General features: G+C 58.7%; 1 protein-coding gene and 1 long non-coding RNA gene across 9 annotated transcripts in view; one reads left to right on the forward strand and one right to left on the reverse strand.

The window, feature by feature from the left end:
• Positions 1-199: 199 nt before the first annotated feature.
• Positions 200-13,190, reverse strand: part of Plxdc1 (plexin domain containing 1) — a 36,360-nt gene continuing 23,369 nt past the window's right edge. For 3 of the 7 annotated variants that reach the window (XM_021240010.2, XM_021240004.2, XM_021240009.2), the window contains 8 exons: positions 10,959-11,054; positions 10,030-10,101; positions 9,748-9,829; positions 7,620-7,680; positions 6,624-6,765; positions 4,448-4,608; positions 3,492-3,652; positions 200-2,050 (listed from right to left, as the gene is read on the reverse strand). In XM_021240010.2, the coding sequence (XP_021095669.2) occupies positions 2,023-2,050; positions 3,492-3,652; positions 4,448-4,608; positions 6,624-6,765; positions 7,620-7,680; positions 9,748-9,829; positions 10,030-10,101; positions 10,959-11,054 (803 nt within the window). In that variant the 3' untranslated portion in view covers positions 200-2,022. Of the gene's footprint in view, positions 2,051-3,491; positions 4,205-4,447; positions 4,609-6,623; positions 6,766-7,619; positions 7,681-9,747; positions 9,830-10,029; positions 10,102-10,958; positions 11,055-13,190 lie in introns of those variants that run through there. The other 4 variants (XM_021240006.2, XM_004859523.3, XM_004859521.3 and 1 more) reach the window with 4 other exon arrangements.
• LOC110344797 (uncharacterized) lies at positions 2,046-6,929 on the forward strand. Of its 2 annotated transcripts, XR_002387615.2 has the most exons (3): positions 2,046-2,419; positions 2,542-2,648; positions 2,752-6,929. It is a non-coding gene; the product is annotated as an uncharacterized LOC110344797 (long non-coding RNA). The 2 variants fall into 2 exon arrangements; XR_015447799.1 differs by having other exon boundaries at positions 2,046-2,648.

Consider the following 13,190-nt stretch of genomic DNA (forward strand, 5'->3'; position numbering starts at 1 on the left):
TGGGCCAACGCTGTGTTTATTTAGAAATTGGCTTGTTTGCAGCCTGAAATTTGGCATCATTGATTTTGGCTATGAGGAGTTCAGATTTTTCCTCTCTCTGCTTTGGTTTGCTAAACCCTGTTTTGTGAGCAAAAAACACCAAGTAGTAAAAACACAGTGAGGCTGCTGAAGTTGTGTGAATGTGAAGCATCCAGGAAAGTGACGGCATGGGCCTGTGCTCATTTATTTAATTTCTCTAGAGAGTGGATTAGACACGCACGAGGCTGCCCTCCAGGACCTCCACACCCGACCCGAGCAAACAGCAGGCACTGCCCTTGGGGGGGCCCTCTGCCTGGAAAAACCCAGGCCGGTGGTGTCCAGAAGCCTTTTGGTGACACAGATTTACTTTTTTTTTTTTTTTTGGTACCGGGGATCAAACTTGGGACCTTGCGCTTGCAAGCCAGGCGCCGGAACCACTGAGCTAAATCCCTGGCCCCCTCACAGATTTACTTCTTTATGCTGTAAATAAACAGGTTGCCTGCTGCTGAACAGTTCCACTCCCGGGGTGGCCACAATGTTCTGGCGATCAACGAGGCTTGCCCGGACCAGGCCCAGCACATCTCAAACTTTCTTTTCTTTTTTTTCCCCCTTTTATTGGTTTTTCTGGGTCAGGGTCTTGCTATATATATAGCCCAGGCTGGCCTCAAACTCTCAGAGATCTTTCTGCCTCAGCCTCCCAAATACTGGGATTACAGGTACACACCACCACACCCGGCTCCCAGTTTTTCTCTACCTGTGCTGGTTGGCAGAGGCCTCCTGGCATCCCTGCCCCTTTCTCCCGGAATCCTGAAGGTCGGCCAGCCTAACTGGGGAGAAGCGGGCTGGAGTTCGGGAGGAACTTCTGCCCTGGCCAAGTAGACACACAGTGCCCACAGGTGCTGTGCTGGGCGGGCATGAGAGCACAAAGCTGGGACATCTGGGGGCTAGGTCACACGGTGTTCAGTCCTGGTGCTCAAACCTAGGGCACTCGACCACTGAGTGACATTCCCAGCTCCCCCTTTCAAAATGTTTTGAGATAAGATCTCACTAAATTTCCCTGGTGGGATTAGAACTTGCCATCTTCCTGCCTCAGCCTCACTCAGTGCTGGGATGACAGCGCGGGTCCCTTGCGTGAGAACCAATACACACCTTTCCGTCTTGTGCAAATTCTGAACAGGCCCCCGGCCCAGCTCTGTCTCCTGTGGTGTGGAAGACCGCAGGGCCCAGCGTGTGTCTGACGGTGTGTCGGTCACCAGGGGCCTCACCGCAGACTCCGTGACGTCCACGGGCCCGAGACTGCGTGGAGACTGACTCAGTGTTTCTTTGAGGCTGACACTTTTCACCCGAATGAGCCCAAGCTCTCCATTTTCATTCCACTGCGCTTCAGAGGCAGCCTGGCTCCTCCCTGGGACAGGACTCCCGGAAAACTCCCAAGCTCCCAGCCCACAGCACTGCCTGCAGTAGCTTTCCAGGTCAAGGTTTGGCAGAGAAAGTCCCCGCTGCCTCGGTCCCTGATGTCCCCAGCGAGTGGGGTGGGGGTGTCATGGAGCCCCCCCATTTGTCTTCAGAGGAGGAAAAGTCTGCCTCAGGAGGTGCCAGGCACCAGCACGTCCCCTGGAAGGGAGCGACAAGGCCAGCGGGCTTCAGAGGACCAGCTTTGGAGTCTGTGGGCCTGGGGACCCCCAGCCCAGGCTTTAGTTAGAGGGCTCTGGGTGGGAGGTCCAGGAAAGGCCAATGGGAGGGAGATCAGGCTGCTTTCTGCCCCTCCTTAGTGGGGACTGTGGACTCAGCTATAGCTCCAGCATCGAAGCCACGTTCCTTGTCCCTTTCTCCTGGCCACAGCGGAGCTCGAAGGAAGCTGGGAAAAGTCGCTTCTCTCCCTCTTTGCCGTCCCAGGCTTCACGCCAGGCCCTCAGCACTGCTCAGCCTCCACGAAGCCCTCCTTCTCACGGTCTGAGGGCTCCACCTCGGTGTAGCTGGCGTGGTTGGGGTGGTTGCGGAACTTCACGGCTGGCCAGCGGTGGGGTCTCCGCTATGGCGACACAGGGGCAAAGTCACCAGGGCTGACCTCTCTGTGGGCCCCATCCCTGAGAGATGTGGGGCACCTACACTTTCTTTCCCACTGGCATCCAGGTGACAGGGTCACAGAAGAGGACCTGTTATCCCTTGCTACTGGCCCACAGAACTCAGCAACCCAGAGTGGACACCCAAGGCCATGGCACGCCACGGTGTCAGGATGTGGGGGGCTGGCAGTGCCACGATCACCACCTCCAGGTGGCACAGTCCTGCATCAGACAGCCAGGAGATGCACTGAAATGCAGCCTCTGGGGTCTACCTCAGACGCCCCCACCAGAGACCCTGTGGCCGGTGCGGGGGGCCGAAGTTCCCAGGTGACATCCAGGTAGCTGAGGATCCTGACTGGCTGGGATGCATGGGAAATTGGTCATTTTTTTTAAAATAGAGGGAGCCCCCCAGGCCTGCAGGTAATGAGGTCAGCGGGCTTGACCTGTGTGGCCACTGCAGTGTCCCTCTGAGGACCTCTGAGGGGAACTTCTAGGAAGAAACAGAACGGAGGATCCCTCTGCTGTGCCACATGACTGCTCTGGACTGTGAGCCCCTGGAGGGCGGAGGTAAGATCTTATTCATGTTTATATCTTCAGCTTTTAGGGAAAAAGCTGGATCATTGTGTGCACTCAACAGAATTTTTTTTTTCCTTTTTGTTTTTTGAGACAGGGTCTCACTGTGGAGTCTAGGCTGGCCTCAAACTGTGGCAATTCTCCTGCCTCAGCCTTCTGATTGCTGGGATTACAGGTGTGTAATCCACGCTCAGCTCCTCTCAGCTGAATTTTATTTTTTATTTTATTTTTTTGGTATCACGGATTGAACTCAGGACCTTGCACTTGCGAGGCAGGCAGTGGAACCACTGAGCTAAACCCCCGGCTCATTCAGATGAATTCTACAGACTGAACTAGGTCCACTGGAAGCTAAGGAGCCCGCCGGAAGTGGAGGGCTGGGTGGGAGCTGCTGGGCTCCAGGGCGCTGAGCCTGATTTCCCAGGCTGCACCTCAGCTGGCCCTAGGGATCCTGGGGTGTTCCAAATGGCAGCCTCCTCCACTCAGCCCCCCACCTCAGCACAGAGCCCTCTTGTCCTTTGTCATCTAAGACCCACAGAAGCAGCAGAAGAGGTTGGCTCCACTGTGGCTCTGAATAACCCTGAGCCTGCAATTTGGGCACAAGAGACCATAAATCACTAGGGAAAGGCTGCCCAGCCACGAAGCGGGCACTTGATGGCATTTTTGGCCTTCTTTAGTTCCTCTTGGGACTTCCTGATTTCACAAACAGGGGATGGAAGCTGACAGGTACGCCCCAGGGATAAGGGGGCAGATGCGCCAAGTGAGACCCCGAGGGCCTGGCCGCTGCAGGATGGGCAGGTACTGGGCAGGATCGGGGGAGAGGGGCCCATCCTTGCTGACCTCCATGAGGAAGAGCGCAGCGCTGGAGTTGGCGTGCCCGCTGATATAAATCCCGCCCAGGATGGCTGCCGCCACCAGCAGGATGGCCAGCACGATGCCCACGATGGTGCCCAGGTGCACGGGGCGGCCCTGGGAGTCCGGGGACAGGTTGTGCTGAAGGCCTGTGGAGAGACCGAGAGGGCAGGCAGGGGCTGCAGACCCAGGTGCTGACCCAGACCCAGAGCCTGTGCCCACGGGACCTCCCAGGTTTGGGCAGCATCTGGTAGGGGTCACTGTCCTCGGCCCGAGGCTGTGCTCAAATCACCCCACCGGTGCACAGAAGTCTAATGAGGACCCCAGAGCTGCACAAGCCCGGAAGGAATTCACACAGGGCTGTGGCGGTTGGGACCTAGGAGCTGGCTGGGTTCAGATCCACACTGTGTGACCTCGGACATGAGACGTAACCTCCCAGGGTCACCGTGGTCACCTCTGAAAAATGAGGGCGACAGTAAGCACGACCTTGTGAGGTGGCTGCCAGGTCAAATGAGGAAGGCCTCAGAGAGCGAGAGCTGCAAGGATGGCAGTGCAGGTTGCCAGGCGCTGCAGTGAGGCCGCATCTTACCCCTGAGGCCTCGGCTCTTAGGCAGAGGTGGGCCCGCCACGGAATGAGCTGCCGGGCTGGTGGCCGAGTCCCAGGGAGGACGGGGGTGTCTTCCATGGACTCAGAGCTGGAGCTGGTGGGGGAGGGCCCTCCTGGTCACCCCCGAGGCCAGGGAGAACTGCCTGCCGTCTGGTTCTCTCTACCACCTGGCAGCGAACCGGGTGTGGAGACCTGGCCTCCCTCTCGGACCTCCAGGACCCTGGGGAACATGCCGTGGCCACAGGTCCCCTGCCACCTGCCCTGGCTCGGCCCTGCCCTCCTGCTCCCCATTTCTGCACAGAGTGTGTTCCCGCCCATGTAGACAGATTCCTGACACCTGGAGGCCCAGGGTCACCCACTGCTCATCCAGCAGGAGGCTCAGGACAGGCAGGCAGCTGTGTCCCCCGTATCCCCAGAGGTGCAGGGGGGTCTGATGAGGAGGCGCAGGAGCCCTGTGCTCACCGTCTCCTCCTGCAGAGGAGTTCAGCTTGGTGTCATCTGCAGAGAGGACAGAAGGAGAAAAGGTGGTGGGCTTTGTCCCCCTGGGTTGGGTGGGACTTCAGGGAGGGTTGAGGTACATTTGAGGTGCACAGAAAGTGCAGCCCAGAGAGGGCTGGGGCCAGGGGCCAGGGGCCAGAAGGAACCTGGCAGCTGGGTGTCGCTGGAGGGCGGAGGGCAGGGCGGAGGGGATGCACCCAGCTCCCAGGGGGAATGGACGGCCGGTGAAGATCGGGAGGGGCGGTGACTGGCCGGACAGGGCTATGGTTTCCCTGTCTCTGTCCCCTTCCAGCCACTCTGCCCCCCAGCTCATGCTGGGCGGGGAGGTGAGCAGTCTGTCCCAGCCCTCCTTCTTCCTCTCATCTGCTGCAGCTCAGCTGTGGGGAAGCAGCTGGAAGGCACTGCTCCAGGCTCTCCGGGCTGCTGAGGCCCTGCACATGCTGTTCCCCACGGGGACGCCCTTCCAGCCCTCGCCATTCCACCTTCAAACTCTGTGGGGCTGGGCTTAGGCCCCTCTCCTGTCTTTATTTAAAATGTCAATATTTATTTTGTGTGACAGAATTTTTAGCTTTAATTTTGATTTTTACAAAAATTGTATTAAAATATTATCGTGATTATTGGGGTTTTGAGCCTCCTTCAGATTTTCACCCAAGAGCCTCACCCGCCTGGGCCTGTCCTGGTGCTGTCACCTCCCAGGGACGGTGGATTGGTCCATGGGCCCTGGCGCTACCTCTGCAGCACCCAGGCCCCGTCACTCCCCAGTTCCCTATGCCCACCCCGTGTCCTCCCTACACCTGGCAGGGCAGCCTGCATGGGGCACAATTCCTACAAACCTTAAAATATCAACAAATAGAATAAACTCTGAGAAAAGCTTAAAATGTTCCCTATAAGCCAGTCCAGGTGGTGCACACCTGTATCTCAGCACTCCTAGGAGCCGAGGCAGGAGGATCCCAAGTTTGAGCCCAGCCTGAGCAACTTAGTGAGACGCTGTCTCCAAATAAAATAAAAAGGGCTGGGATGTAGCTCAGAGTGAAGGCCGGGGGCGGGGGACTGTGGAGTTTCCTCTAAGTGCAAGGTCACCTGCAACTCGGTTATTAACTCCCAAGCCAGGGCCAAGTTTCTTTCTGCTTCAACTCCATCAATCCACAGAGCCGCACCACGGACCCTGCTGGCAGCACCTGGGTCTTAACCTTAATGGCTCCTCGCTGTCCCCAGGCCCCTCCCAGCCCCTCACCAGCCAGATCTGCCCTGGGTCCTCTGGGTCCAGAATCTGCACAGACCCAGGGCCGTTCCTTCCAGCACAGGGCAAGGCAGTGGGTGAAGGTGAAGGACACCTTTGGGAGCCAGGTGAGATGCGACTCCATCTCTTCCTGGCTCATCGTCCCCTCTCTGAGCCTTAATGTTTTCTCTATAAAATGGGGATATGCAGGGGCTAATACAAATACAGGGCTGGGTGTGGTGGTGCAGGCCTGTAACTGGGAGGCTGAGGCAGGAGGGTCACCAAGAGCTCCCCTTGCCCTCCTCTTTTCTCCTTCCCATCATTTCCTTTGAGCAGGCGTCTGGGTCCGCAGGGGCTGCAGAGAACCAGCGCACTGCCTTCTGTCTTCACCTAAGGGGAAAGGGCTTGCAGATCCAGGCGCGATGTACCGGAAAAGGCTGAGGACTTTCTGCATTTGGCATCGGCCAAGACCCTGGGCTCAAGTGGCACAGAAGCCTTGGGGACCGAGAACAGCACGGCCGCACAGGGAGCCAATGCCACGGGGGCCTGAGAGTTGGGGTCAGGGTAGAGGAGCCCATGTCTGAGTGTGGCCTGGGTTAAAGAAGCCCCCACAGGTCCCATGAGGGTCACCGTTCAGCTCAACCAAGATGCCATAAAATGCCTGGCACCCAAGGGACATCAATTTCCCCCCAGAGCCTGCCATGGGCAGCACCAGGGTCAGAGCCACGGGACGTCCATGCTTCCTGACAGCCCTGAGTCTCACAGCAGCAAGCTAAGTCCCAGTGCCCGGCTTTACCTTCCATGGTGAAGCTGTCAACCACGAGGGAGGAGGCGGTGGTGGTGACTGTGATGTCCCCGTCCAGGGCACTTCTGGAGCTGTTGGGGGAGGCAGAGTACGGGTCCTCCTCCTGGAAGTCCTCACACGTCCTGCCCTCCGCCTGCAAGAGACCTCGGTGCTGCTGGGCCTCAAGTGAATTTTAACCTCCCACTGAGTCCCAGCTACTCAGGAGGCTGAGGCAGGAGGGCCCTGAACCCAGGAGTTTGAAGCCAGCCTGGGCAACACAGCAAGATCATGTCTCAAAAAATAAACAACTCAACCTTCTACCTTGTTCCGTAAGAGTCTTGTACTACAGGGCAACCTGTCAGCTGCTTCAAACCCTCCCTCGAGGAAGGATTAATCAATCAGGTACCAGCCCCCAGCTTTTGAGATCATGTTAAACAACATCAAAGAATCAAAGTCTGAGTGTTCTGGGAAAGTCTAGCCATGAGAAGGAACCTGCAGGGGGTTCTGAACAGGAGGTGCTGGGACACCCTCCACAGCCCAGAATGACTGCTACCCCGAAAAGCTGGAGGACTGGTGCCTGGTGGGTACTTCAGGCACATCACTGCATCCACGGCCTCCTGAGGACCCAACTGTGGCTAAGGCCATGCCCAGGATGCCCTCTGCAGGGACCAGAGGAGCTCCTGGGGGCTATCTGCTCATGGCCAAGTCCTGGAAGTGCTCACGGCTGGGGCTCACAAGTCCCTCTAGAACCTTCTAGAACTGTCCACAGTGGTCTAATGGGCTCAGAGCAGACGGAACACAAATCATACGTGGAGGGGAGAAGACAACAAGGGTTAAAGACACCCGGAGGGCCAGGCATGGTGGCACACACCTGTAATTCCAGCACTGGGAAGGCTGAGGCAGGAGGATTGCCTTGAGTTTGAGGCCAGCCTGAACTACAGGGCAAGACGCTGTCTCAAAAAAAAAAAGGCACTGGGAGAAGAGCCACAGATCACCCAAGCCACTCACCTCCTGGGCGCAGCCATAGGCCAGCCATTCCTGGCGGTAGCGGTCGAAGCCACTGGAGCACCTGCAGGGGGACAGAGAGGTCAGAGAGAAGGCCCCTTTCACAACTCCCAATTCAGTGGCTGCACGCTGGGGTGGTCAGGATCCCAAGGCCACCGGGCAGTGCCCTGGGCACCAGGCAGCCATGGGACCTGCAGCTGGAGCCTCCTGCTCCTCTGCCCCTTCCCTGCAGGGTGGCGAAGGTGCCTGTGGAGTCCCCACCCTGCTGACCCGGCTGCCCGGAACAAGGCCACATCAGCCCGGATGCGTGGTGGGCTACATGAGCTCCAGTGACCTTAAAGGTCCCTTTCACCTGTGGTGCCGCGGCACTGCTGACCACATGGGAAAGCTGTGCCCACTTCCTCCTCTGAGAAACGCCCGCCACACACAGGGCTCCCCGCCTGCCCCTGGGGCGCGAGGCTGGCAGGGGCAAGCACGGCAGATGGAGCCAGTACTTCCTGTGTGATCTTTAAAGGTCAGGGGAGGGTCCTGCGGAGGCCGAGGGAGACCAAGGCCGGAGAGATTAAGACCCCAAGTGCCTCCCCAGGGAAAGGGCGGAGGCAGAGGATGAGCCACGGCCTCCCACACACATTTCCGCTCTTCTCCCTTCAGCACCAGGGGAAGCCACTGAGCCCTACTCCAGCTCAGGGACATCTGCATGGAAAGAACAACATCCAGAGCTGCCAGAGCAATTCTCACCCACCATCCGCCCAAGACCCAGGGACGCCAAGGGCGAGGCCCCCGCAGGCTCCAAGCTGGATGGGGCCTTCTCTCAGGTCCCCTGTGCCTGCCACTGTGGGGATGGAGGCCGGGGGGCTGAGGAGGCTGGGGACTCGTTTCTTTTAGATCAGACTGACTTCTCAGAAACTGCGTACAGTACAGGCCTACGGGTGTCAGGTTCTAAGCTCTGAGCAATCCACCCAGATTCAAAGACTGGCGGGAGAAAGCATGGTGTACTGGGGACCTCCAGGATGCCCAGCATTGCCCAGCCATGAGCGGTGCCCACAGCATCTTGTGGGACCCTCACAGTGATGCCACAGGGGAGGATTATGGCCATCGGCAGCTGATTCCAGCGTGGACCATGGTGGGGGTGCAGGATGATGGGAAGACTCCTGCCAGGGAAGTGACACTGTCTGCACCAGACCTGGCCCAGAGCAGGGAGGGAGCCCCAGGAGGCTATGGGGGGCACAGCAGGAGGAGAGGCAGGGAGAAGAGACTCCCAGGTGCCCCATGGCACCAGCAATGCCCCCTGGCTTTTCGGGCACCTGGGTCAGGGGACAGGATGTTCCCAGCCTGTCAGTCTCGCACCCTCCAATGGCATCGCCTGCCACAGTGATGGAACCCCAGCAGGGCAAGGTCCACACCGGAAGTCCCCCCTTTCCCTGCCTCTTGATGTCACATCCCTCCCTGACACTCCTATCATGAAACCATGGTGCTCAGCCCTGCAAGGGCTCAAGGCGGAGCACGGAGTCGACTCCCAGGGGTGGGGCCCCGGGATCCCAGTCAGAGGGCTGGGCTGGGGTGCCCTCAGGATCCCAAGGCCTTGAATCCTGCAGGAGACTCTGAGCACTAGGGTTTCCCACTCCTGCAAGAGCCCTCATCCCCAGGAAGCCCTGTCCCCTCCTGTCAGCCATTCCTCTTGGACAGGAGAACGGAGCTGAACTGTGTGTGCAGTCTGGGATGGAAGGGCTTCTCAGGAAGGGGTGGACCGTGAGTCAGCCTTAGGGACTTTATCCCAAAGCTGGCTCCCCCAGGAAACTGTTTCCAAAACCAAGTACTGGCCTCCTCCTTCCAACAGCACTAAGTCTCCATGGAGGCCTCCGTGTCCAGGCCCTGGCTTTTAGGAATCTCCAGCTGCCTGAGAAAGCCCTCAAGGCTACACCCTGGGCTCGTGGGGCTCTACTCCGTGGTTCACAGCTGTCTCTGAGCTGGCGGTTCTCGCAGTTGTTGCAAAGGAGGCTCCAGGCCGAAATGCAGGTTCCCCGGTTCTCTCCTGGGTTCCCAGTGCAGAGGGCAGAGGAATCTGAATGTCAGGTGGGAACCCTGGGGGCTGCGGGGTCCACTCAGGGCTCAGTGTGGAGCAGGCACAAACCTCTGCAGGACGTGGCACCAGGTGCAGTTGAAGGTCAGGTCGGAGGAGACACAGGTGTCGCAGCTCCGGCGCTGCAGGCAGGCTGGGGTCGGGCAGGGGTTAGAGACAGACACAGGGACGACACAGGGACAGAGATGGGGATGAGACAGAGAGAGAGAGGTACCCAGCCCCAGGCCCTGCTAGGGCCTCCAGGCTCCTCCCAGACCTGGGGACCCTCAGGGCCACAAATGGCACCCTCACTGGAGTCCAGCCCCAATTCTTTCCTCCCTCCCTTCGGCCCACCTGGCACCAGAGGGTCAGGCCCTGAGCTGGTGTTGGCTCCCTGCCGTTTTGGGTCCCGTGGGGAGGCAGACACTGGACAGATCATCAAAGAAAAACAACAACGGAATCAGAGCTGCCATGCGGCTCATGCCATTTTACAAAGGGGAACTCTGGGGAGCCCTAAGTATGAATGGGCCCCAGCCAGCTGGGAGGTCCCAAGGAAACCCGTTTGAGCCACCGTGGTGGGGCAATGGCTGGGATGGCAAAGTGAGCCCCCGGGCACGGTAAACCTTGCCTGTGGCATCATGGCACATCCCCAGGCCGTCTTGGGACCCTGGCGCAACCACTGGAGTGGGATGTTTACTCGGAATGAGACACGGTTACCAAGGAGAAAGACTCCCTTGCTCTTGGTCAGCCTACAAATCACCAATTTGGAGATCACAGAGCTGGATGTATGGGATGCTCCCTGGCTTTGTTGTGGCTGTTGTTATGGTAACAGTTGCTGGGTTACTTCCCAGACCTGAAGCCCACTTTTGCTGAAGGTGCTGACCCTTAATTTGAGCCCACAGAGTGACTGCCATGGAACAAGACGCGCAGGGTTGCTTCACAATGTCTGTCCCCTTTGCTCTCAGACTTTGGGTCAGATCCTACTCAGCTCTGCATGTAGGCTGTGAATCATTTAAAAATGTTTTGCCCAGAGCCAGGAGTGGCAATGCATACACACTTGTCATCCCAGACTCGGGAGGCTGAGGCAGGAGGATCACCATGAGTTTTAGGACAACCTGGGGTACATAGTGAGTTCAAGGCCAACCTGAACTACATAGCTGGTCTCAAAAAAAAAAGCAAAGCTCTTGGCTCTGGGAAGGACGTGAGATTGGACTCAGGAGCTCAGTCCAACTCGAGCAAACCAAGAAGGCGCGATGCCCCCGCCTGGCCCAAGCCCTACTCACTGGGCAGCGGCATGAACTCCACGGCAGATGCGCTGGCGATCCTGCTGGTGTCCAGCTCCACGCGGTGGTACTCAAAGATGGTCCTGCGCCGGGACTCTGCGAGAGAGGCAGTGCCAGCCTCAGGTGCGGGTCACAGCCAGAGGCTCCGAGGCCTGACCTGGCTTGAGCTGGACACACCAGCTCAGGGCCTGACCCTCTGGTGCTCGGAGGGAGGAAGGAAGCCTGAGGGCCGGGGATGCTGCAGATTCCGGAAGACAGGGCCCAGGGACGACCTGGGAACAGCCCAGGACGCAGCGGAGTCGATTACTCTGCCCGGCCTCCTCCCACAGCCCTCACACTGAGTGCTAATGGCTCTTTGGAGGGACTCGTGAGACCCAGAAGCTCGCTGCAGCCTGTTTCTTGTTAGGTTTTGTTTTTTTGAAACAGGGTCTCATTATATAGCCCAGGCTGGCCTTGAACTCCTGGCGATCCTCCTGCCTCAGCCTCTGGGTGCTGGGACGAGAGGCGTGGGCCTCCATGCCTGGCTCTGAAGATGGAGGAGACTTTTCCAAGGTGGCAGCGAGCGTAGTGAGGTCATCCGCACACAGAGGGCCCCCGTGCTGCTGCTGCGCACCCCACCCGCCCCCTCCTGCACAGAATGTGGGCGCCACTGCGGAGCACATGTCACCATTGCCTTCACCTTGGAACTGCTCCCCACCCCACCGCTGTCCCCAGCACCCCTGCTGCAGCCTCAGCCCCTGAAGCCCCAGAGACGGAAGAGGGGACTGGGCTGGTGCTGGTGGCGGAGGTCCCGGAGCTGAACTGGCCCCTGCAGCCCGAGGCCTGAGATGTCAGCACTGCTCACCCCCACGGCCCTGGGGAGCCCATCTGTCCCCTGTCACCCACTGGCCAGGCGCTGCCCTGGGCCGAGGAGAGGGGAGGGAAGTCAGGGAGACCGGCTGAACCCAGGGGGGACCACACCGGGAGTGGGAGTAGGAGGTCACTGCCACCAGCCAGGTGCTCTCCTCGCCCTGTGGGTGATGCAGGACAAAGGTCTCGAGCTCAGCAAGCCACACCCAGAAACGCTCCACTTCAGCGGCTTCTGGAGAGCTGGGGAACTTAGAGCTCACAAACCCCTTTCCTTCCCCAGCAGCCCCGGCCTTCTCTGTGACTGGAGGGCAGTTTCAGCCTCTCTGGGGCCCCAAGTCCACCCTAGCAGAAGTTGCCAAACTGGGGCCCGAGCAGGAAGGACAGCACCCTCTCTCTCCCTCATCCCATGGTTCCCCTGCTGCCAGAACACTGCCAGGACAGAGTCAAGGGTCCTGCCTTCGTTTCACAGTGGGGAAGCTGAGGTCACACAGAGAAACCTGGGAACGGATCCAATTTCAGGCATCACTGTGTGGCTCACCAAGCCCAGCCCCAGCCCTCAGTGGGACACACTGGAGGCAGTGGTGGCGAGCCTATGGCACGCGTGCCACACAGGGCCGTCTGAAAGGTTCGCCATCACTGCCCCACGGTTACTGAATGAGCCCTTCACTGCCCTCAGCTCCTCACTCGGCACCGAGTGCGAGCACCAGCTGTTCTGGGCCCTGACAAGTCTTGACCAATCGGTGACACGCAGGACGGACTCGGCGCCGCGTCTGGATCATCTCATTTGCCTGTGCAACCCTCACAGACACACGAATACACCTGTGCACCCACCCCTCCAGACCCACACACCACACACACACACAGATACACAGGCTTCTGTTGTTGGCAGTACTGGGCTGGAACACAAGGCCTTTACAGTGAAGGCCCCATCTCTTTTTAAAATATTTCATCTCAAGACAGGGTCTCACTAAGTTGCTAGGTTGCCCAAGCTGAGCTTGAACTTGGGGTCCTCCTGCCTCAGCCTCCCGAGTGCTGGGATGACAGGCGTGCGCCACTGTGCCCCATTCATAGATTTGTTTTGTTTTGTTTTTAAACAAGAAAGACCCCTTGCTAAGGCGAGTGGGGTCTGACAGAGACTAAGGTGAGGAAGGGCTGTGTTTTTTTGTAATTCCTGTGCCCAGCAGGGCACCAAGCCCACCGTGCTGCCCACTGGTATGAGGAGGTGGCCTGGGGCTGACAGGAAGTTCTGGGGTGGCTTTCACAACGCCACCCCACCCACTGTCCCCAGGAGCCATGTGTGCTCTAGAAAGCTACCCCTTTCAGCACCAAGGCACAATGGGAAAAGGGACAAACGTGAAACCCCAGCTGTCCCCTCTCTTGGCC

This window comes from Heterocephalus glaber, unplaced genomic scaffold, assembly GCF_053883595.1.
Source record: "Heterocephalus glaber isolate CG9 unplaced genomic scaffold, H.glaber_assembly_v1.0 deba00001773, whole genome shotgun sequence".
Taxonomy (NCBI): domain Eukaryota; kingdom Metazoa; phylum Chordata; class Mammalia; order Rodentia; family Bathyergidae; genus Heterocephalus; species Heterocephalus glaber.